The sequence below is a fragment of the Furipterus horrens genome, unplaced genomic scaffold, assembly GCF_987537825.1.
Source record: "Furipterus horrens unplaced genomic scaffold, mFurHor1.1.pri manual_scaffold_1, whole genome shotgun sequence".
Classification (NCBI taxonomy): Eukaryota; Metazoa; Chordata; class Mammalia; order Chiroptera; family Furipteridae; genus Furipterus; species Furipterus horrens.
This window is the reverse complement of record NW_028327171.1, coordinates 83,449,247-83,474,502: the sequence shown is the minus strand read 5'-3', so window position 1 is coordinate 83,474,502 and position 25,256 is coordinate 83,449,247. Positions and strand designations below refer to the sequence as shown.

The following is a 25,256-nucleotide window of genomic DNA, read 5'->3' as shown; positions in this document are numbered from 1 at the left end:
CACCATCAGGTCCAGGCAATTAGGATCTCTGGATTCAGCATTCCAAAAAGCCAATGACTTCTTTCTCAGCAGCGGAAAAGCCAAGAGACAACAGGGTCAGGCAGTGGGGCTCCAGTCCTTCTAAGCCCTTTTTATCTTATCAGTTTTAGAGTCCAAATTAACGCATTCTAAAACATGCATCTTAGGCTGGAAAATCATCAGCTTCTGCAGGTCAGACAACTGACTTTACAAGAACTTACTAGCAAACTAAACACTGCATTTTATTTTATTTTATTTTATTTCTGGGGAGTAGGTAATGGGTTTATTGAGGGGAAAGGGGGGGAGGGGGTGGAAGAGAGAGACAACTCCCAGGCTGACTCGAGGACGTGTAGAGCAAAGGGAATGGGGAGCAAGGGCACGGGGACTCTTGGTCCTCCACATGGGCCCACAGGAGTTCCCTGCATTTTAAAACTCAGGCAAGCCTGAATGGCAGGTATGTGGTTCAGCTTCTCTGCCCTGAAGTGCAGACTGAAAGTCACCTTAAAGGTTCCTTGTGTAAGTTCCAGCATAGCAGACTTAAAGATCATATGTGATCATTTGCTGCTCTTGTTGTGTTTCTGCAAATGAACAGGATAAATTAAAACTGGACTTAATGCAGTCCCTTCAATGACAAGGAGGGTAATCTTAAGGAGAAAAATCATGATTCAAGGAAAATCACAATGCTTAGTGGTAGACTATAAAGTAGTGCAGCTAACTGTCTTTAAAGTTTATTTTCATTTGAAAGTGAAATTAGGTCTGTGACATCATCAAAGATGCTTAATTTACAGGCAAGAAGAATGTCAAATGCCTTGCAATTGGATGCCTTCCCAATAAGACAGTCTTGCAGATTTGGAGACTGGTTTATGGGTTATGTTGCATAAATTAACATGTATGTTCTGTTTTCATAGGGCCTAAGCCTATGATCTCATTACCTGAGTGATTGTCTGCACATATAGGCCTCACTTAATCCTGTCTGCATCACTGCCTCCTGAGACTCAAAGGTTTGGCTGAACTAAGTGGCTGGGTTGGTAAAGTATCAGGTGGTCTGTGGACTTCACTTTAAAACTGGTTTCTCTTTTCTATCCTAATGGCTTGGACAGAAAGGGCCCAGAGGTCTGAGACAGGGGAAACCTAAAATACTCCTCTCAGCTCAAACCAAGTGTAGTAGGCAAAAGGGCTTTGGACAGGTGTGATGTGCCTTGCATACGTTCCTCCAAAGAAGCCTTTTTTTTTCCCTAATGTGGGACATTGAAAAATTAATTCCTGCCTTTTGTCATCTAGTGGTTATGGTTTTAATGATGCCTTTTAACCCTGTTGCCAAATCTGTTGCCCCCAGAATACAACAAGGATGCCAGCCTGTTAAACCGAGCACACCATTGTCCGGGGACAGCCAACTGACTGGAGTCTACAAGATCCTTCCCCATGTGGAAAGGCTACCCTCTCCTCCACACCCCCACTCTTATTAGGGATTTCTGGATGCAAGGGTAGGTAGGACAATGACCACGTCCAGCTTAAAGCAGCTAGAGGAGCACGAGACCTTCGTCCATTGTCCTGTATAAAATTATAAAGGGTCTTAAGTCTGAGAGGAGGAAATTGTTACAGAGCGGGGGTACCTCCCCCAAAATAAATAAATAAATAAATTAATTAATTAATTTAAAAGATTTACATCTTAATATCCTAACACAGTATAAGAGGAAAGGTTTTCCCTTTAACCAAAATATATTTGTGACAGTTTATAGTTTTTGATTTTAATTTTTCTCTTTCTACCCCATTATATGTAACCAAGTTATATTTAAACACTAGGAGAGTTAATTATTGTATTATGTTAGTTAAGAAATGCAAAAAGATAAAACTCAGCAAAGAGAAATGGCAACTATCTTGGAAGGAATTTGTCTATGTAAGATGGCTTTCTTTGTTAAATTTTCTCCTAGAGCAGTCATTTTTGATGATTTCGGATCTAACTCATTACAGTTTAAATGTGTTGTCTAAAACAAAAACAAAAAAGGTGTGTTTTCCTTTTATGTTGTCTACCTTTTCCCATAGCCTCCAGCAGGTGACAATCACAGCAAAAATGATTAGTTATGGATATTTCAATACTCAAATACTCAAAGAGTTTAAATTTTAATCCATCCATTAGCAACGAAAAACAGGGAAGTCATTTTGTACTAACAACTTTTATAGGGCAACTTTCCCTGATGGGGAAAATCCCTTTAGCATTTGTGACAAGATAAGTATATAATATTTTACCTCAGTTTTTATCATACATCCAGAAACAATAGCCACAAAATAAAAAGCCATTTAAAAAGTTTCTCTCTCGCTCGCTCTCTCTTTCATTGCCAGTTTACTCAAACCGCAAGCAGCAAATTCAGCACTTCCAGGATTGCCTGAGATCCCAGCTGGAATGCACCAATGGATAGAGTGTTATTCTCCCACCTCCTCCACCGCCTCCTTATCTTCTGATTTATCTAAAGTTAGCGCTAGCCTTGGAACTGACTTAATCTTTCCCCCTCCCACTTGGAGGAGGGATTGACAGAAAGAGCTACCATGTTAGATCACCTGTAACATTTTTGGGAGGAATTTTTGGACCTTTTCCCTCCCACCTAGAGGAGAGAATGAAACCCACAGACATCACCCAGACTGCACATTTTTTTTAAAGTTCCTTTAAAAAAAATGCTTTATTGATTATGCTGTTACAGTTGTTCCAATTTCTTTTCCCTTTGTGCCACTCCACCCAGTGACACCCCTCCCTACAGTTGTGCCCACCCCCATAGTCCATGCCCATTGGTTGTGCATATAGTTCTTCTCAACAACTTCTTATCTACCCAACTCCCTCCTACTATGCTTCTTAATTCCTGTACCATCTCCCTCCCTAACCTCACTTCCCCCTCCCCGCTGACCTCCCCCCCAAGCGTCCCCCATACCTATATTTCTTTTCCCACTCTCATTGCCTACTTAGTTTGCCTTTGTTTCAATTCCCTAGCTTCTGTTGTTGGTTGTTGTCATACAGTTTTCATTTTAATGTTCATAGTTTTGATCCTCTTTCTCCTAAACAAGTCCCTTTAACATTTCATATAACAGTGGTTTGAATCTGATGAACTCCTTCAGTTTTACTTTGTTCTGGAAGCACTTTCTCTGCCCTTCTATTCTGAGTGACAGCTTCGCTGGATAGAGTAATCGTGGTTGTAGGTTTTTGCTTTTCATTACTTTGAATATGTCTTGCCAGCCCCTTCTTGCCTGCAGAGTTTCTTCTGAGAAATCGGCTGATAGTCTTATTGGGACCCCTTTGTACATAATTCTCTTCTTCTTTCTTGCTGCTTTTAAGATTCTCTCTTTACCCTTAATTTTTGACATTTTGTTATAATGTGTCTTGGTGTGGTTCTCCCTGGGTCCAGTTTTTTTGAACTCTGTGCTTCCTGGACCTGTAAGTCTATTTCCTTCCCCAAGTTAGAGAAATTCTGCTTCATTATTTTTTCACATAATTTTTCAATTTCTAGTTCTTCTTCTTCACCTCTGGCAACCCTGTGATTCAGATGCTGCCCGCTTATAGCTGTCCCATAGGTCTCTGAGCCTTTCCTCATTTTCCTCACTTTTTGTTTCTTCTTTCTGCACTGGTTGAGTGTTTGTTCCTTCCCTATGTTCCGATTTGTTGATTTGATCCCTGGTTATTTTCCCCTCACCACTACTTTCGTATGTGTTTTCATTCATTTCAGCAGGACTAGCCTTCATTTCTTTCCTGTCTTGTTTAAGACCTGCTGTTATGTCTGTAAGCATTTGTATAACCAAAGCTCTGAATGGTGCCTCAGAAAGATTTCCTATCTGCTGCTTCGTTAATTAGATATTTGCTGTCTGGTCAGCTGCGTGATTGGGATCTCTATCATAATCTCTGCCATCGTGACAGTTTTGTGTTTACCTTTGCTTCCTGGGCGGGGCTGTCACACCTCCTACGCTATAGGGGACGGAGCCCCGTGCACTCCTTACAACTGGGTGACCCTTCTCACCATGCTGTGGCATTTTCTGTGGGGGTGGGGGTCCAAGATGGATTCCTGCCGTCCACTCTTCGCTGAGAGACTGGAAGCCTCCTCCTCTATACCCACCCACCTCTTGGCCTCACACTCCAAGGCAATGGGGGGGGTCTGCCTCCCCCGGCATTAGAATTGTAAGTTGACGGGTCTTGTCTGCAGCCGGGGATGTTCCCCAGGTGCTTCTTGCCTCCCCTTAAATATGGGTGTCTGTACTTACCACCATTCCGCTGCCATCGCCGCTGCTGCCACAGCCAGCACGGTTTGACCTCTCCGTCTTGGCTTTGCCCCTCCTACCCATCCAGACGAGCACCACTTCTTTATAACTTCATATGTTGGACTTCCATTTATTTTCTGGAATTTCTGGTTATTCTTGGTTTTGCAGTAGTTGTGTTCCTTCTTAGTTGTGGAGGGAGACAGAGCGTGTCAGTCTAGGCCTCCATCTCGGCTGGAACTCTCCTGTGTGTGTTTGCCTCTGTGTCTTAGGTAGAGCTGTCACTCCTGTTATGTTGTAAGGGGCGGAGCCTTAGGGACTCACCAGTACAGGGCGACCTGTTTCACCACGTTGTGGCACTGTATGTGGGGGAGGGGTCTGAGAGGGAACAATGCCGGATGCCCAGCACTCGCCCCTTTTCCAGGCACTTCTCCCACTTCGTATGGACTGGCACCTCTCTAGCTGCTGCCCTGGCCATTGTTCCCAGAGTGGATAGGTCTGCGGACATTCTAGGACTGTGGGGCCCCTTTAAACAGACTGCACTTTTTAATCCCTTAACTTTAGCTACCATGATCAAAGCAGCCAATGGATCTAGTGAGCCAACTCTCCTAGGGTTGGATCTATCAGTTTTCAATTACATAGGTAATCTTCACCTCACAGCAGACATCATTTCAGCAACTGTTTCATATGACAGATGGCTAAGTAGCCACTGGACATTGAAGGCTCATCGTTGTGTCCCCTTCATCCTTCCTTTGCTCAAACATTGCTTTAGCCACATTTCAATGAGTCAGGGTGACTTTAGGAAGTCTTGCTTCTGACACCAACTATCACCCCTAGTTGGAATTTGCTAGAATGTACAGGACTCAGCATATAGTTGTACTTATGGATAAGATTTATTGCACCAAAGGGATACAAAGCAAAATCACAAAAGGAGAAAGGCATATTGGGTGAATCCAGAGGAGACCAGAAACAAGCTTTCAAAAGTCCTATAGGATGTGCTTAATTCCTCCAGGAATGAGTTGTGGGAATACATGTGAAATGTTGTGTACATGCTTATTAGAGACTTAGTGCCCAGGGTTATTACTGGGCGCTGGTCATGCAGGCTGGACTGTTCACGTAAGAAACATCCAAACCTAAAGAGAATTTTTAAGAGTTTATTTGTGCCAAACTGACAACAATCGCTGGGAAGCAACATCTCAATGGATTGAGAAAATGCTCTGGGGAACTGGCAGCGTTGCAGCTTATTTTTTACATTACAATCAAAGGAGGAGACTAAAGAGGGTTACATGAAATTCACTGGTGGTAGATTAGGGAAGCAGGAGAAAGCAAAGTGGGAAAACCTCAGTGATTGGATAAAGAGTAAAACAGACAAATACTTCTTTTACTCTGGTAAGTATAGGACAGTTAGCAACGAACATTTACAGTACATGGAAATGGTCTGTGGGGAACAAGATAACAAAGGGGGTTCCTGTGTCCCATGTTCTGGTGCAATGGGTGTCTACTGAGGGGTCCAGAAAAGGGACTGCTCTGATATTCCAAGGGTGTGTTATCTTAGATGCAAAAGGCAATAAATAGGCAGACTCAGTAAAGGTTGAGATTGACCTTTGTCAAGGAAGCTACAGGCCAATTGTATGACTACTACTGGCACTCACTTTTAATTAGGAGGTTTAAGTTCAGATCATCCTATGTGGTTACTGTGGATCCCTGAGTTTGTAAGGCCACCATGCAGGCCTCCTCTGAGTTTGTCGGGTTTAGTATGTGGCCCCTTTTTCATTCACATTACAAAATAACAAGCATTTATCTCTATTTGAAACAAGAAATAAAAATGTTGTAAGCTACTTTATGCTTTGGTTACTTTCCTTTAGGGATTTATAAATTGTGGTAACATGCTCTAGGAACATTGGTCACAATTATCTTCCTTTTTGCAGCACAAGGAAGAATGTTCACATGGAAAATGGCCAAGAATGCCTCTGTTAACAATGTAAGATTTTTCAAAGGTCTGTTTAGAATACTGGAAGAGGGGTGAAAAGAGCCTAGATTTTGTTATTTTACTGTGTGCTTCAATCTTGGCTGTGCTGCTTAGTAGAAATTCCCTTGGGCAAATGACGATCTCAATTTGTTCATCCATAAAATGTGATACAAACCTCCCAGTCACAGGGCTGTTATAATGAAAACAGCATATGTACAACACTTGACTCCATACGTGACACAAAGTAGGGGCTCAATATATGTAATATTCTCCTTACTTTGAAAAAAAAAAAGCCACTAAAATACCAAGACCATAGAAGCTTTGTTTATAATAGCCCCACTGAAAACAATCCGAATGAGCATCAGTAGTAGACTGAGAAAAATGTGGAATATTCATACAATACAATACTATACAGCATGAACTACAGTTACTGCAAAAGCACGAATAAATCTCACCAACATAACATTGAATGACACAAAATAATGCATGCTCTATAATTCCATTGAAAGAAAGTTCAAAAGCAGGCAAAACTCATTTATGATGACAGAGGTCAGAAGTGGTAATTTTTTGGAGGGAGGGTGGAAAGAAGAAAGGGGGAGCCTGCTAGGGTGCTGGAAATGGTCTATCTATAGCCACATGGTGGTGGTTATACAGGGTTAAATGTATGGGGAAAATCATCAGATCGTGCACTTAAGATTTGTACATTTTACATGTACCTTATTTACATTTGCATCTGTATAAATAATGTCAATTAAAAACCTGTCCCCTTTGCCCTAGGAGCTGGATTTTATATCAATATCAAGTCTATTTACTAGGAGAGTATCCAGCTCTGGATATGATGTGCCAATAGCTGGCCATCTTGCAGGCTGCGGTCAGTCTGTCCCTTGCGAGTGACCCCATTTTAGAGCCAGCCTGGAGCTGACAGGCATATTATGAGGGTCATGCACTATCATCATTGACAGCTGGAGATGCCATCACATGCCACCGGCAGCAAAGCACTGGGAAAATCAGGCAGTGGACTGTGCTTCCCACCCTTAGGCTGAGAGGCATAAGCCCTGGCAATGGAAGGATTAAAAAGCCTCTCAATTTAAAAAGACAGGGGGAGGGGAAGGGAATGTGGGCTGCACAATTTATAAATAGATATGGCCAGAGGCTGCCTTATGGTGAAGGGATTGTTTAGTAACTCTTTCTCCTGTAGGGATCTCATTATTAGAGACCATTTGAAAATACCAGTTTCTTTCAGCTTTTGGAGATCCTAGGTTTCATCAAGTTAGCTGAGCTTGATGACATTTCTGTCTGCCAGATTTAGGAACAGGCCCTGAATATTTTGAATCACCTTTACATGGAGCATAAACATGATGATGATGATGATGATGATGTGACTTTTGCCAAATGGATGAGCAGCTTCTGGGGTCACAGCTGGATAGAGGAGGAAGAGAGAGGACTCCGGGACCACCACAGATCACAAGACACCAGTTTGAGGAAAGCTTCCCTGCCCCGGCCAGTGAGTTACTATTGAACAGGGGAAAGCTGGACTACGGGAGGGGTTTCTCTTAGGTAATTTGAAGAGTACTTTGGTATAAAGTTTTCTTTGGTTGAAAATCAATACTTCCAAATCTTTTTTTTTATATCCACAAAAATACCTTTTATCATTTTGTTTTGTCCTCCAAGCGATGTGATTTTCTTCTTTTAGGTAATGATTTCTTAATTTTTAATAACATAAGATATCTTTAACTTCTATTCAGAGCTCCTGATAAACCTGAGATAATCCTACTGACTGATAATGTAATTCAAGTCAAAGGAAAGAAACTTGATGTTATAGTTAGTCTGTGTATCATTGATGTGGATCAATGTATGATTTCCAATAGTCTTTTTTTTTTAATCGATTTTAGAGAGAGAGGGGAAAAAAAAACATCGATTTGTTGGTCCACTTATTTATTGCTTGATTATTATATGTGCCCTGACCGGGGATCTAACCCTTAACCACAGTGTATTGAGAGGATGTTCTAACCACCTGAGCTTCCTGGCCACAGCTTCAATAGTCTTTCTGAAATACTGAATATAGCTTCACTATTTGATGACTTCTAAGAAACTGGGGATTCCACATAATAAATTACCCCCCTTTGATAAATTCGATACACTTTTTTTTCTGGTTCCCAATTGGTTTCCTGATGGGAGAGGGAGCCAAAATTCTCCCATCCTCAGCACTACTTTCCTGTGTCTATGCAGAGCACCCAGTGTCTAGGGAGTACAGTATGAGCGGGAAAGCTCCTGAGAGGGAAATGGGTGGGCCTGGCAAGGTGCAGACTCAGCAGTTGGTACAAGCAGGTCTCTCTCTGCTCAACTGTGGTGGTAGAAGGCTCCGGAGTAGACATGTATGTCCTCTGCTTCACAGTTATACAGTGACACGATAGCTTCTCTTTTTTGTAAGTCACTTAGAATTCCAGTTACTAGAGGATCCTTCTCCAACCCCAGAACCAAGTGACTTTGGCGTTATTTTATTTTATTTTATTTTAAGCTCCAGAGTTCTCAGATGCATAATGCATGTGAAGTATGCTAAAGTACGAAAGACAGCCTCTTTTATTCCCAGTGATCAGCAAGGTGGAGGAATGAGACTTCTTTGAGACACAAATATTTGAAAATAGATCTCTTACCAAATGCATGTTCAAGGACAAAGGGCAAGTTTTAACACCTCTTTGAGTTTCAGGTTCCTGAGGTGAAAAGAGATTGGACTGGATGATCTCTGAGAACCCTTCTAGGTCAACTTTCTATGATCCTGTTATAAAGTAAACACCTGCTTATCACACTCTCATTTTAATCTCTATGTTCCTCACCAAGTGAGGTATTCATAATGTGTGAGCCAAGAGTATGATTAGTTTCCTGTTTCCGGGGAGAAACAAAGAGAAAAAAATGAGATTTATTACTTATCACAATAGCCCTTTGGAGCCACAGAAAATATGAGAACAAAGGAGGGCATGTGACATAAAATATAACGTCTTAAATTTTACTATGTATTAGACCTTAAAAACTGAGATAATCTACTTTACTTAGAGAATCAAATTTTAGGTTGCTTTTTTTTTTTGCTTTAAACTATCAGGGAATAACAGAATTTGTTATGTATAACATTTTGAAATCGTGTCCATGTATCTTTTTTGGTTCGTACTGGTTTGGGGCATTTGTCTGAATTAACCTGTTTAGATTATCTGAGTCAACAATGAATTCCACAGTTATTACACAGACATGCAGAAAGCATGTGCTCACTTAAGGAGACAAGGCATGGAATAAAATGGCCAAGTGACTGAATAGAATACAGAAGCTACAAACATAGAACACAGACCAGGGTACCCAGGGTGATGTGGGCAGTCTTGGAAAACAGGGAGTCTGATTCCTTATCTTTATTCACATAATAACATATATTTGTGAAGTGAATTTGTAATTGGATACTTAAATTTTTCTAACTCTAAGATGTATTCAAATTTTTCTTATGTTAGTGATATGAGAACTATTAGGATTTAATTTGTGTGTTTTGCTTTGAGGTCAATAAAAATAACTTAAGAAAAACTTACTCTTAGCCTTACCTTTTTTCTTCTTCCCCCACTGTTCCAATATGAAGCTCTTCCCTCTTATAACCTGTTGATAACCACAGCAGTAATACAATACATGCACAAGAGAGAAGAATTTTGCCCTTCTTTCCTATTTGAATCTAATAGGAAATGATTTCAGCCTCATGATTAAAAAAAAAAGATTTTATTTATTTATTTTTAGAGAGGAGGGAAAGGAGGGGGAAAGAGAGGGAGAGAAACATCAAGGTGTAGTTGCCCCTCGAGCTCCCCCAACTGGGGACCTGGCCCACAACCCAGGCATGTGCCCTACAACCCAGGCATGTGCCCTGACTGGGAATTGAACTGGCAACCTTTGATTCACAGAGCAGCGCTCAATCCACTGAGCCACACCAGCCAGGCTTCAGTTTCATGATTTTTGCAAAAACATAGTAATGAAGCATTAATTCATTTCACATGTTTATTGAACGCCTACTATGCCAGGCATTGTACAAGGTGCAATACAATTATAGGGTAAAAAAAGACACAGGTGGTCTCCATACTTGTGGAACTTCAGTCTAGCAGAAAACACAAATTTGGCAGAAAGAACAAGGTATGGCAAGGGGTAAAACTTAGTCCTCAGAGAAGACTGCTTTTCAACCAGATTCATTATAAGCTGTAATTGCTGGTTTAAAGTGAGTCACAATTCAACTTTGTCTTGATTGTCCTTGGTGAAAAAAAAGTAATATGACCTCTCTCATTACTGAGCTCATTTGCTCTCTCCTCCCTCATCACGTGAATACAAACTCAAAGTAAAGCAGTTTCCATATCGCTTATTTACCTACTTATAAAAAGGGGAGTTTTAATACTTTATTCATTCTCTTTCTAGTCATCTCCTCTTTCAGCTTATGGTTCTCTCAACATTGTTCTATATAGTTTGGGCCTAGTGGGAGGGAGAATTAAAGTGAGTGAAAGACTCTGCCAGGGTCCACTGAGTTCATGGGCCTCCAAAAGGACTTTCTCCGTACTCCTATGTTCCAAGGTAGCGGATACATAGTAAGCCTCTGCTTGCCTGCACCCAAGGATTTTTTATTTGCTTCTTTCTTAAAAGTCATGTTTTCCCCAATGTAATAGTCTCTCTTTGTATTCTCAATGCAAAACAAAGATATTTTTCCATCTTTATTTTTATTTCTGACTGACCTCAGGGTGGTAGACACTCTCCATCACTATAGCATCTCACCACAGGGTGGCTCTCCTGCAGTTGCTCTCCACAGGGTGGGTGGGGCATGGCTCCTGGGAGGCTTTCTCACAAGCCCGAGAGGTACTGAATTATGTTTCTGTGAGGTCAGGAGGGCAGGGCCCTGTCAGATGGGCTTGTGAACTGGTTCCTTCTTTCTCTTCACACGCAAGCACCAAGGAGAGGCCAAATGAGCACACAGAAAGAACGCTGCCATCCTCAAGCCAGGAAGGGGCTCTCACCAGGAAATGCTTTGGCTGTCACCTTGACCTTGAACTTCCCAGTCCTCAGATTTGTGAGAAATAGGTTTCTGTTGTTTAAGCCACCTAGACTGTGGTATTTTGTTATGGCAGCCTGAGTTGACTAAGACATGTTCATACCAAGGATGATGGTCACTGGACACGGAGACCTCGCAGGAAGAAGTGTTGCTACACAAAATTGAATTTGATAGCATCTGGAGTTACAAATTCAGTGGCATGCGGTTTGGATGAGCTTAGTTTAGCTACTTCAGTTTCTGAATGAGTGAGACAAGTTCTTGAATTGTTCCCAAGGAGAAGGTTCTAAGTATCTGAGGCATGGAGCATCATGAGCTCCAAGAAATTTTCCTTGTAACTCTCCTTTGTTGACCTTATGATATAGGGTCTTCGCAACAGTTTCACATGGATGCAGTGTAACAATATGACAGAGCAGGATCCATTTAATTTTCCAATTTAAAAAATCATTTAAATCGTAGTTTAATTTATCCTTTAGTTTCCCTAAAGGACATTCAGTAGATGGTATTGAGCTTATCTTTATTATTTCTAAAAGAGCTACCTACCACTTTATATATTTTTTCCTGATGCTCTTTCCATATGTCGACTAATTTACAGCCCTCTTGGCTCTTATGATATCATTAGATAATATTATATATTATTCCTCACATAAAATTCTTATTTGATATAATTCTTAAAAACTTACAAATTATTATTATTACTTTTTTAGTGGAATTCTTCTATGTCTGGTACATTGTTGAAAGCCACCTTTACAGGCAGTTGTGCATAGAAATAGTATGAAGTTTTTGCTGCAGTTCAGGATAAAAGTTTAGAATTATTAATCTAAGAAAGAGATGTCTCGTGCTCAAGCATGGCATTTTATTTCTCTCATAATAAAAATAAAATTTTATTTTAAAAGTTTGGCCAAACTAAGATTCATTTTCCTCATCTGTAAAAGAGGAAGAATGACCTCCTTGTGGGATTTGTTCTGAGGTTAGAGTTCAAGGTCATTGTCCTCAGAGCACCTGGTACACACTATACACTAAAACTCAGCATGGGTCTTACTATCCCAGCAGCTGATCTTTTGTCTCATTGTTGCTCATCTTACTGTTGTGGGTGGCTCAGGTGCTTGTGTTTACTCAGAGGGCAGGAGGGGTACAACTGAAGGGTGTTTGCGATGAAAGCCAGGATAAAGGACATCAAGTAGTTAAACTCTGAGTGAACATATTCTGTAACCAATATCTTTAAAATGAGAACTTGTGGTCAGAGAGTTCATAGGGTTTTTCTTTGACAGCAATGGTTTTCTGGGACCACAGTGGAAACAGATAAGCTGTTTAGAGGACCCTGCTGTAATGAAAGTAGTTATTGCTGCGAAAGTCAGTGCCAGCTGCAGACTCTGTAGCTGCAGCCCCCCTGCCCCACCCCCACCCCTCGGGAGCTCAGCTGGTGAGATCAGAGTGTGGGCAGTCCCATCCCAAGTGACAAAACCTACTTCACAGTGTAGGAAGTAGACCCACAAGGTTAGTCCATGACTGTGGAGAAGACAAGTACATACTTTGTAAAAATAACTTACGGAGGGCATCAATTCATGTCTTTGTGGGGGAAATTATGTTAGGAAGGCATGTAAAATTCCAAAAGTAGAACTTGCATAATAAGTAACATTTTTAAAAGTGGGAGCTTCACCCTGTAATCAATTAGAATGCTCTTTTAAACTTGTTTCTCACAAAATCCCACACCAAAATCAACAAACTGGAAATTCCAGCTGCTATAAGGAGATAGTAAGTGTATATTTATATTGTGATTGAAACTCCTGCCATTCTTTTCAGGCCCCTTGGTGGAAGAAGAAATCCACATTTTACTCAGTCTCGAATTTTAAAATTTTGTTTAAAAATTTTGTTGTGGTAAGAACAGTTAACCTGGGATCTACCCTGTTAGCAGATTTTTAAGTATACAACACAGTATTGGTCTACATAAGCACAATACTATAAAGCAGATCTCTGGAACCTACTCATTTTGCATACTTGAATTTTATATCCACTGATTAGCAAATTTCCATTTCCCCTCCTCTTAGCCCCTGGTAACCACCATTCTTGTTTTTCTTTTTCTCTTCTATGAGTTTGACTATTTTTAGATGCCTCATATAAGTGGAATCATGTAGTATTTGCCCTTTTGTGCCTCAGCCTCAAATTTTTAAAGGTTATCATTTTTCCTGATAATGTAATACACAATCACTGTAGAAAACTTGAAAAATACTGAAAAGGAGAAGGAAACAAACAATCCCACATCAGAGAGAAAACCTTTGATCACAGTTTGGTACGTGCTAAGATTGCTCATCTGCTGATAGCACCCTCCTTCAGACCCTCAGCACCTCCCCATCCCCGCGCTCTCTCAGCTTCCAGGCTTCTGTGCTCTCCGGCGCCCCCAGGCCTTTCTTCCCTCGCACTGCAGGCTACTCCTGTGACAGGGCCCACGCACATACGGCGTTCATCCTTGCGCAGGAGAATGTTCCTGTTCTCTAATTAACGCTGCTCATCCTTCAGATTGTAGCTCAATCAGCACACCTGCCTAGGAGTCTCCCGCTAGTTCTCCCAGGCATCCCCAACACCCCCCCAAATAGACAGAGTTTTGCCGTTACACCTTCTCATTGCTCCTTGAACCTTCGCAGCATTTGGCCACAGAAGTAAGCACGTGCCCTGTTTGTTTCATGTCTATCTCCTATGCACACATAAGCTCCAAGATGGGCACACTCTGCCTGTTTTGCTCCCCAACTTATTCACAGCACCAACTACCGTAAATGGAGTTATAAATACAGATTTCCAATACCTCGCGTATCTTAGCAGCTTGACAAATCTTCAACCATATTTCCAGTTATTGTTTGACTGTAAGTTTCTAGACAAGTGTATTAGTTTGGACTGCTGTAACAAAATACCAGCCTAGGTATTTATTTTCTCACAGCTCTGGAGGTTGGAAGTCCAAAATCAAGGAGTAGGGCAGATTTGGTTTCTCCTGAAGTCTCTATCCTTGGCTTGCAGATGGCCTCCTTCTTGCTGTGTTCTCACAGGGTTTTTCCTCTGTGTTAACGTATCCCTGGTGTTTCTCTGTGGGTCCAAATTTATCTTCTGTTAGGACACCAGTCCGACTGGATTAGGGCCCACCCTAATGGCATCTTTTTAACTTAATATTTAAAGGTTATCTCTCCAAATGCAGTCACATCTGAGGTACTCACATAGAGCTTCACTATATGAATTGGAGGGGTGGGACACAGTTCAACCCATAACAGCACTCAAGAGATGGATCCCAGAAGGGGAACACTTTAAGTCTCTTGACACATTTTGCCAATGGCTTTCTAGGAAGGTGCGTACATTTATAGTCCTATCAGCCAGGAATAACAGGCCTGTCTCCCTCTACTCTTGCCACTGTTTGTATCATTAACAAACATTTTATTTTCCTAACCTAAAAGGAAAAATTGTTCATTATTTCATTTTATATAATCTTTACTAAAAATAATAAATAATTTTTAACAGTTGGTGTTTGTTTTATTTTTCTTTATATATTTATTAATCCAATATATATTTAGTAAACTCATGCTGTGAATAAGGCAAGGTGCTGCATAGTACTGGGATTCTAGCAGAGATGGAAACATAGCCCTTAATTCATGGAGCATACAAGCTAATGGAGAAGAAAGACATGTAACAAAATTACCTAAATTATTAATTATGGTTGTGATAAGTATCATGAAGGAGAAGTATGAGATCCCAGAAGAACTTCTAACAGGGACCTGAACTGATCAAGGTGGTAGGACAGGCTTTCTGAAGATATGCAGTTTCAGGGGTGACTGAAGGATGACTAGCTATTAGTGAGGTAGAGGTGATGGGTGAAGTCACATTCAGAAAGATTGGGGGGCCTTGGCTGGTGTGGCTCAGTGGATTGAGCACCAGCCTGGGAACCGAAAGATTGCTGGTTCAATTCCCATTCAGGACACATGCTTGGGTTCCAGGCCAGGTCCCCAGTTGGTGGCATGCAAGAGACAACCGATTAATGTTTCATACATCGGTGTTTCTCTCCTTCTCTTTCTCCCTCCTTTCCTCTCTCTCTAAAAACAAACAAATAAGTAAAATATTTTTTAAAAAAAGAAAAAAAATCAGAGGGAAACCACGAAGGTACAGTGGTAGAGGGCAAGGGAAAGAGTGTGTCCAGAAGGGCCCTCAGGGCAACAGGGTTAAATATACTGAGTTAAGACCAAAATGTTCACAGAACTTGGCAATATTGAGACCAATATTGTGACCAAAATTAGTTGTGGGTGCAATTAGATTGGAGTGGATTGGGGAGTGAGTGGAATTTAGAGAGCAAGTGTCACAGTTCTTTCAAAAAGTTTGATTTCTTTGAACTATTTCTCCTTTGATCACTTTCCAATGTGATTTTTAACAGTGATGTCATTGTATTACATTACCGCTCTGTTCTTCTATATGTATGTAAGATATACTACGTATTGTCAGGATATTTATTAAACATTAATACAATAACATGTAGCACATGTTTTTGGCTTTTTCCTACTATTTAATTTTAAGTTGTTTTTAATACATATTAGCTTTATTTTTGCATATTTAAATTAATTTTTTCCTTATGACTCCTTCAATTGTTCTGCTTAGAAATTCCTTCTTTGTACAGAAATCACATAAATATTCATTTTATATTATTTATTTAATAGGGAAATATCATTTATTTTATTTAGTCTTATTTTTCATTTTTTAGAGAGAAAGAGAGAGAGAAACATTGATTTGTTGTTCCACTTATTTATGCAATCTTGATGTATTGGGGATGATGCTCTAATCAATTGAACTACCTAGCCAGGGCTATTTTTTAAATATTCTTTCTTATCAGAGGCAGATTAAGGTTGGTTGAGGTCCTGAGTACAGAAAAAATATTGGGCCCCTTAAAAAAAAGAGAAAGACAGGGAAAATAAAAATAGATGTTAACCATATTTTTAAATAAATAAAAAATATTATGTACTACTAATGTTTTATTTCCAATAAAATTTGAATATAATATATGTATAATAATAATTAATGATAGCATAAAAATAATCACAAAGTACATATCCAGAAACTAATTTACATCCCTGCGTATTTGCATATATCATAAGTCTGCACTGCAGGAGAACTTTTGTAAGTACAAAGTAGCAAATACAATTCTATTGCTCCAGTGAGTGGTAGCGCAGCTGCGCAGGGTCTATGTAGCGTAGTATGTGTATAATATGCAGCATAGTAATGAAATAATGAAAATAAGCGAATATAAACATCAGGTTTTACCGCCAATTGGAAACTTGTATGTAATTAAAATTGCACATATGAAACCAAACCTGGTGTCATTAGAAAAAAGTGTGAAGTTGGGGTTTGGCGGGGACTTTCAGAAGTCAAGGCCCAGGGTATGTGTCTGGTGCGCCCGCCGTTAAATCCGCCTCTGTTTCTTAAACATTTATGGCTTCATTAACATTATTTGATGATTTTGGGGATTTCTGACAGTACCAGTTCAAGGCTTGGGATGCTTCATTATATTGCCCTAATGGTGGAGGAGCAACAGAGCCAGTCTTGGGATGTTCTACTCAATGTTTAAATTAATTGATTCTACTGCTTCATTGAAGAAGAAAGGTCCTACTGATGAAAAAGATAAACTTTCAGTTCAGTGTGATATTTGTTTAGTTAGTAATGTATGGATATTCTGTCTCTGTGCGAATACCGTTTAGTCTCTTTACATTGTAAACATTTCTACTCTATATTTCCAGTTTCCTGTGCTTCCCAGAGTCATGTCAACTGGCAGCCATCCTAGAAGGCATTCTCATGAGGACCAGGGATTTCGACGTTCTACCCACATGAGGGATGACAGAAAATGCTCAGGGGATGGGTCATTGAAGGAGCCATTGGAATCAAAAAGGAACTCCCATTCCAAAATTCAGGCAGTGTCAGAGTCTTTTGAACAGCAATTGTGCTTTAGAACCAGACGCTCTGTCTCTTTGGTATGTAACAGTTATTGAATAATTAAGCCACTTAATTATTTGAGGAGAACAGATCTAACTTTTTCTTTTACAGCTTGGTGATGAGATCTTTGAAAAAATGACACTCGGTTTTACATAGCCCAGATGTACATAAAAAAATTATTGTTATTTTTACTGGAAGTGTCTGGTGTGAGAATAATTCCTGGAGGATCATTAGTGGAATGTTTTTGTTATTGAGGTCCTCTAGTTTTCTGAGACTGCTTTCATCACCTTTAGTATAAATAATTGTGACTCACTCTCCTTTCACTGTTTGGAGAAGAGTAAAACTGCTCCTGCTGCTCCTGTGCAGTATTTAATCCAGTAGCAAGTAGTCTGTGATGGTGTCGTGTGCCCCTGGACTTAAAAAAAACATGTAGAGGGAACTCTCTGGACACTACCCAGTAGATAGGAGTGGCCCAGGTGTCCACAGTGGCCTCAGGGGAGTCTCAGTAACACACAAGGGAGGCAGGCATGAAAACGAAAGAATAGAAACTCCACTGATGATGCCAAACTTGGTAGATAAAGTAATAAACTGAAGATACATTAATTTGGGGGTATAATTAATTTGAGGCACCATGCTCATTGAGTGACCTTGAGCAAATGCTTATTTTGTGGTCCTTGGTGTCTGTTTTATTTTGCAAAACAGGAATACTAATATGTTCTGCTATATAGCAGCCAGAGCAAATAAGTGAACCTAGGTGTATTACCACCTGGCTCTTGAGCTATGCTCTGTGCACAGGGGAAGATGCTCAGGTGCTTTCTACCTCATTGTCCATCTGAGTGCAATGCTTCCTGTCTAGCAGTGACGACCATTGGGAATGTTACTGTGCATCTTTGCCTCAGTTTTTCCAGAGTGACCCTGTGTATATATGATCTCCTTTTAGTAAGCCGCTCTCTTCACCTGATCATAAGAGAAATACAGAAAGAAGAATAGTAAACAGCTGCCACTTAAAGAGTTCCTGTGTTGTCCTTTTTTAATACTGCTTTTTAAAAAATATGGTTTCAGAATTAGAGCAATGTTACAAGATAGTACAAAGAATACACCCTTCATCTCGATTCCCTCCAAATGTTAACATGAGTCATATTTATCTATACCCTCTCTCTCCTTCCCATCCCCAAACAAGGGCACAAGAACATTCTCCTACATGAACACAGTACAATAATGAAACTCAAGAAATTACCACCGGTGTAATACTTTTGTATCTAATCTATTAACATTATTTATATTTTGCTTGTTGTCCTGATAATATTCCTTATGAGAGATTCTAGATCATGTGTTGCAAACAATTCATGATCTTTAAGCTATTTTATTCTAAAGCAGTTCCTTAGTCTTTACTTGTCTTTTCCAATGCTGCCATCTGAAGAGTACAGGGCAGGTCGTCGGCAGCCGTCCGTCTCGAGAGACGATGGTGTAGCTTCTTAAGAGTCTATCTGCACCGCCGAGAATGGTTGTCCAGTCCGACTCGGGAGTGACACGGTATCTGTCTCCTCCCGTGTTAAATCGACATCTTGTGATGACGCTGGAGTGTCCTCTCCAGTGAAGCTGAAGCTACAGAGCCTGGGCAGGGTGATATGGAGGGTCTGCTGTTGCCCATGCAGCAGACACCCCCTCTCTTCGCAGCTGAAGGGTCCAAGGGAAAGACGGAGTCAATACAGCTTGGCTTCAGGTGCGCCACAGGAGTTGCTGGTGATGACTACAACGTCAAACCGCCTTAGGGACTCCGGCTCCGGATTTTCTGTCGGGGTTTACTCCCCTAGCCTTTCCCCTGAAGAGGTATGCCGCAAGGCAGCGGAGGTTTTTTGGAGTCAGAGTTTTCCTTCTCTGATACAGGGCAGGTATGTTTTGGAATAACATTCAGTTTGGGTTTACCCAATATTTCCTCAAAATTAGATTCATATTATGAACTTTTGGCAAAAATAAAACAGAAGTGAAAAAATTCCTATTTTAAGACTACATGTTGCCCTGGCCCATGTGGAGTGTCCTCCTGTGAACCCAAAGATCACAGGTTCGATCCCTGGTAGGGGCGCATACAGGAAGCAAACAATCAATGTGTGTGTCTCTCTCTCCCTGCAATGGAAAAACAAAAAGCACTCAGGTTAGAATTAAAAATTAACAAACAAACGAAAGAAACCCTACATGTTAAAGTGATTAATTATATTCATTCAGAAAATTTATCTGCCTTAAATTCTTCCTGGAATGGTCCTGGCTGGTGTGGCTCAATGGATTGAGTGCTGGCCTGCAAGCGAGAGGCGTTTCTCTCCCTCTTTCTTCCTCTCTCTCAAAACAAATAGAATCTTTAAAAAATCCTTCGAAAAAATGTAATCTAAACACTTCTTTGTTGATTCTAATGGCCTCAAAATTTATTCACATAATAATACACAATCTCATATAATTACTTATTGAAATCATTTGCTAATATTATAAGCCCTAAAAGTAAACGTGAAATCAGTTTTTATTGAAAGAGATATTTATCACATTATTCCTAAAATATAACATGTTGTTCCGTTCATTTCCCAGCTTCTTCCTTTTGGATGCCAAGATAAACAAGGCATCATTTGCAACATTTTAAAAAATCCAATAACTCTTTCCATAGGTATATACTATAATAACTAAAAACCTGCTAGGAATTTATAAAATTATTTAAAATTTTTTCATATGATAAAAATATTTATAGTAAATAATTTTAAATTAAATATTTTATTTTATATCAGTTTTTAAATAGCATATTATAAAGTTTATCTCAATTAAAAATTAAAAATTCAGAACAGATATACAGGTACTTTAAAATCTTTTTCTATTTAAAAAGCGACACATTTTTCAAAAGCTAACTACAAAAAGTGATTTGTTAGTGAATTTAAAAATGGTATCTTTTGTTTGGGGGCCAAATGCAAACTAACCTGTAGATTTAAATTTTATATCTTTAAGTATCCAAAAGAACCAGAAACTGCTCTTGTAGTTGATCATGGTCAACAACATTAAATTCTTTCATTTAGATATTGAAAACCTCAGTTGGCTTATACTGATCATTTTCACATTTTGTTTCTAAGTGACTAAGATAAGAAAAATATTTCAGGTCATTATTTATGAGCATTTCTTAGTCTACTCTCAATAAGGAAAAAGTCAAATTGGAAATAATCATCGCTGTATTTTTATGCTATTCTTTTAAGTATTAGAGACATTCATGACTGCTAAATATAAATTTTTCAGGCTGATGGGTCTAATACAGTTGCTGGATCTGATGAAAATAATCTGGAGGCACATTTATAGAGGTAGTACTAACTTTAAGTTCCTCTTAATTTGTATCTCAGCTTTGTCATTTGTTTTGCTTTCTGACTCTGACTAATAGACTATCATAGGTAGAAATCAGACAATCTAGGTACTGTGTAAAAAACAATTTAACATTGTAGGGTAACTGACAGCCATGCAGGGCTGAGTCATGACCTGCTCGTCTGACTGCCACTCACCACTGTTTACATTAACTTGACAGGGTTTTGGGGGTTCCCCATCATTTCCAGATGGAATGGAGGAGAAGAACAATGATTTTATTTCTTTACTCTGAAAAAAAGAAGTGTAAATAGATGGCATCACCACATTTATTAATACCTTTTGTTGTTGTTGATAACTCCTTTGAAAAGCAATCTCTGACTGTGGAAATGAAGGAAGCACCCCCTCCCACTACCACCACTCTGCCAGTAGTTCCCTGCCATACCATCCTGTTTATAACCATCATTGCACCTAACATTATTTATTATTCTCTTGTTTCCTTTTAGACGTATTGATTAATTGTCTGTCTCCTTCCACCCACGTATAAAATGTAAGAAGCTGAGTCTCTGTAGTTAGTGCTGTATCTCCTCATCCTAATGAATATGGACCCCTGGGTAACCTGTTGGGGACTTTTAATGGGTTTGGATGTTATTTTGACACTTCAATCCTCACAGGGTCCTCACATTAAAACTAGTGCAAACCCTACTATTCATATAATTTAAGAGAGTGGACATAGCAAGTTTAGAATCATTGCATGAATGATCCACTTAGCACATTTCTTTTCAAAAAGCACCAGGGGACTATAATTTTATTGTACTGTGACATCACATCCCTCCGTACATCAGAGGCAAAGAGTGTCATGTGCAGGTTGAGCTTCCTCCATAGACCATCTGCTGATGTCCGAGCCCCCCACTCTTTAAATTTATGACTAAAACCCTTAGCACCACCCTTAGGCTTATGTTAGTTTATTATAAAAAACTAAGATGGTGAAGTCTTCTCAATGATCAGGCCTTTCTTCATTTCTGATAATTAAGAGAAATGTAAAATGTTGTCAGTCGTTGGGACATTTTTATGTTTTTTTGATCCTTCTGTTCCAGGGACCTGAAAGCAAAAAAGAAAGAAATGAAAGAGAATGCCTGCGGATGGAGATAAGGTCCCGCAAGAAAGTGCAAGAAAGAAGGAGCTCTAAGAAGGAGGAACATGGAGAAGCATACATGGTTCCTCTCTTTGTAAAAGGACCCAAGTAGTACCTTGTTCCCACATTATGACTACAAATGCTACTGTGTGTGTGTATGCTTTTTAAAAATATTTATTTTTAGAGAGAGGAGAAGGGAGGGAGAAAGAGATGGAGAAAAACATCAATGTTTGGTTGCTTCTCATGCACTCACAGCAATCCAGGCATGTGCCCTGACTGGGAATCAAACCAGCAACCTTTCGGTTTGTAGGCTAGTACTCAATCCAGTGAGCCAGACCAATAAGGGCACTACTGTGTGTGTGTTGTTTTTTTTTTTATAATGTTTTTTATTGATTATATTGTTACAACAGTTCCAATTTTCTCCCCCCTGTTCCCCTCCACCCAGCACCCCCCTCCCCCAGCATTCCCCCCCAAGTCCATACCCCTGGTTCATAAAAATTAACTATCCCCCCCCTCTCAAATATTAGGACCCTTTGTAATCTTGTAAAGGACAATGGGCGAAGGTCTCAAGCTCCTCTAGCTGCTTCAAGCTGGACATGGTCGTTGTCCTACCTACCCTTGGGTCCAGAAAACCCTAATAAGAGTGGGGGTGTGGAGGGGAGGCACTACTGTGTGTTTTGAGTGCAGTATACTATGGTTAGGGGTGGAAGCTGTGAAAGCTTCTCTGCAGGTGCTTAGTGATGGGGAAGTGGGGCAGCTGCTCCCCCAGAAGACTCTTGTCCTGCTCCAACCGCTTCTGGCATCTTAGTTGAGTGTTTGATCTGCTTTGTTGCTCTTTTATTGGAATAAGAAGAATAAAAGGCATTTAACTAGAATAAAGTAATTCTTGAAAACATAAAGAAAAGTATTGAAAGAGCCACCCACACATCTTTACCAACCCTTCTTCCACATCAGTATCACAAAAATCTTAATAAATGTCATTAGTGCAACTCTAAGCATACTTCCTTATTAGAAGTAATTATGGAAGTATGGCTAATGATCTGCACTTAATGACAATAGTCATTAACACATCAAGTATTAAACTGAAGTCTTTAATGCATTACCTAAAACACTCCTCACCGCTCTAAGGTGGGACCTATTCTCTTTGCTTGCTGGCTGAGGAAACAGATGTTTAGAAAAGTTCAGGACCTCGCAGCTCTGGTGACAGAGTTAGAGCCAGAGCCAAGTCCATTCTGATATGCTCCTAACCTGAGGCGGGGCCTCATTTCCCCTTACCAGTGGGTCCTGACTTAGTACGTGGGTGATGGGTGTGGAAATGAGCAGTGTGAGAAAAGCAGGGATGGGGGCAGGTTACCATGGGTGGAGACTGATTCTCTGAGATCTGCTTCATGCTCTTGGTTATAACTTTATGAGGCCATATTCTTTAATATTTACTTATTAATTATTTTTATTGAAATATAATTGACATATAACATTATATTAGTTTCATTAGTACAACATAATGATTTGATATTTGTGTATATTTTGAAATGATCACTACAATAAGGCTAGTTAACACCCATCACCACACAGTTACTATTTTTTTCTTATAATGAGAACCTCTACAATCTACTCTCTTAGCTGTGTTCAACTATACCATACAGTATTCTTAACTATAGTCACTATGTTGTATATTACACCCCATGAATTATTTATAAAATAGGGAATGCTTCATGAATTTTTGTGTCATTCTTGTGCAGGGACCATGCTAATCTTCTATATGTTTTTCCAATTTTACTATATGTACTGCTAAAGTGAGCACTTGTTTTTTTTATTGTTTCAGCTTTATTAAGATATAATTGACAAATAAAGCTGTATATATTTAAATTGTATCAAACAATTATTTGGCATATGTACACTGTGAAATAATTACACAACCAGGTTAATTAGCCCATTGAGGCCATATTCTATCACTATCCAACCCCACTGCCCCATCGCCTGGAAGGAAAGACTCTAGAATTCTCTAATACTCTCCTGATTTATTCTTCGCCTCTGTCTTGGATTTTCAAATGCCCAACGGCAGCTAGTCTCCATATAGTAAAGAAGAATATCTTCCAAATCTGCTGCTTATAACTAATACTATAATTGATAGATTAGGTAAGACACAAAGTAACTTTGACATAGACAGTAGAAAGAAGGTAAAAAGAGGGAAACAGTAAAGGAAAAGTAAAATACTGATCTTTGACTTGAATATCTTCATTCATCTTGTGGCCTTTATACACAGTTTTATGTTTCTGACCCATGTAAAAGGAAGCTTTTACATGGTGATGGTGGCCTGTTACTTGCCATCACCGAGGGGGAGGATGGGGCCTGGCCTGACATCAAGGGCTGTGTTATGCTGTAGTTGTGGGGAGAGCAGTTGTTTCCCTAGCTTTCCTCTGGGCACTTTTCAGTCTTTCCAACCGAGTTCAGATTTGGGGACAGTCTGCTCCTCGGCCCTGGCCCCTATTATAGAAAGGGTTTGGGAGAGATGGCGCATCTGTGGGAAGAGGACACAGCTGCATGGAGCTCCCTCAGCCCAGTGGCTGGCTGGCTGAGACAGGAGCCACTCCCTCCCTACCCCAGCCAGGACACCTGTGAAGGTTCTTCCCCTCCCTGAACTCAAGAACAGCAGGACTTGGAAAAATCATGATTAAGGATTTTATAATATATTTCATTAAATAAGAAGGAAGTCTATTTCCCACATATTTTCAGGATCATAGTATATGAAGGGGGGGGCGCGTTCTGAAAATGAAGTCTCAAGCTTATTACCTTCTTTATATCACAAAACAATATCACAAAACAACTCCTAATAAACAATACAGATACAGAAAAAGAATAAAACTTAAAATCTTTTTATTATACCTACCCAGAGATAAATATGTTTAATACTTCAGTACATGTCCTTCCAGAATATTAGCTCTATATACACACACACAAAAACAAAACCCAAAAAACAATTTTTCAGACATGAGCTCCTTTCAGTTAACATATCATTAGCATCTTATCAAGTCAATTAAATAATCTAGTGCATAACTTAATGGTTCATTTCCAATAGCCTTTAAACGTGCTCAAGTCTCTTCTCCCTTAAAAACCTTCCTTTATGCCAATAGGTACTATCCTTGATATCCAATAATTAACACCTTAACTACCTTTTCTTTTACAGAAAATGACTTGAAGAGTACACGTTTCCCTTAATTTTCAGTCTGCAGCAATGCGATTCCTATTCTTATGCTCTATACAAACTGTTCTCATCAAAGTCACCCATGACTTCCTCACTGTCCAAGGAATTCTAGGACAACATCACTTTACTTCCTTTGCTTGATTTTCTGGCAGCATCTGACATTGCTGACCACCTCCCCCTCTTTGGCCAGCATGACCTATATTCTTCTGGGTCTTCTTGTACCCTCTAATCACTCCTGGCTGGAGTTTGGTATATGATCATTATCTCTTATATAAGGGTTTTCCTCTGGTCTCTGACAGTCACTTTCCATACTCTCTTGATTCTCTCTGGCCAACCTCACCATGCCAGCTCTGTGTGTATTGATCATCCTCAGATC

At 39.8% G+C, this 25,256-nt stretch overlaps 1 protein-coding gene and 1 non-coding gene across 2 annotated transcripts; one reads left to right on the top strand and one right to left on the bottom strand.

Annotated features, from left to right (window-relative positions):
• The first annotated feature begins 7,562 nt into the window (after positions 1-7,562).
• On the top strand, positions 7,563-21,790 carry LNP1 (leukemia NUP98 fusion partner 1). The gene is made up of 3 exons (XM_090257945.1): positions 7,563-7,724; positions 17,030-17,260; positions 21,641-21,790. The coding sequence occupies exons 1-3, from the start codon at positions 7,563-7,565 to the stop codon at positions 21,788-21,790; spliced, it is 543 nt and encodes a 180-aa protein (XP_090114071.1).
• A 1,582-nt stretch (positions 21,791-23,372) lies between these two features.
• Positions 23,373-23,479, bottom strand: LOC150021385 (U6 spliceosomal RNA). The gene has a single exon (XR_016513429.1). It is a non-coding gene; the product is annotated as a U6 spliceosomal RNA (small nuclear RNA).
• Positions 23,480-25,256: the final 1,777 nt, after the last annotated feature.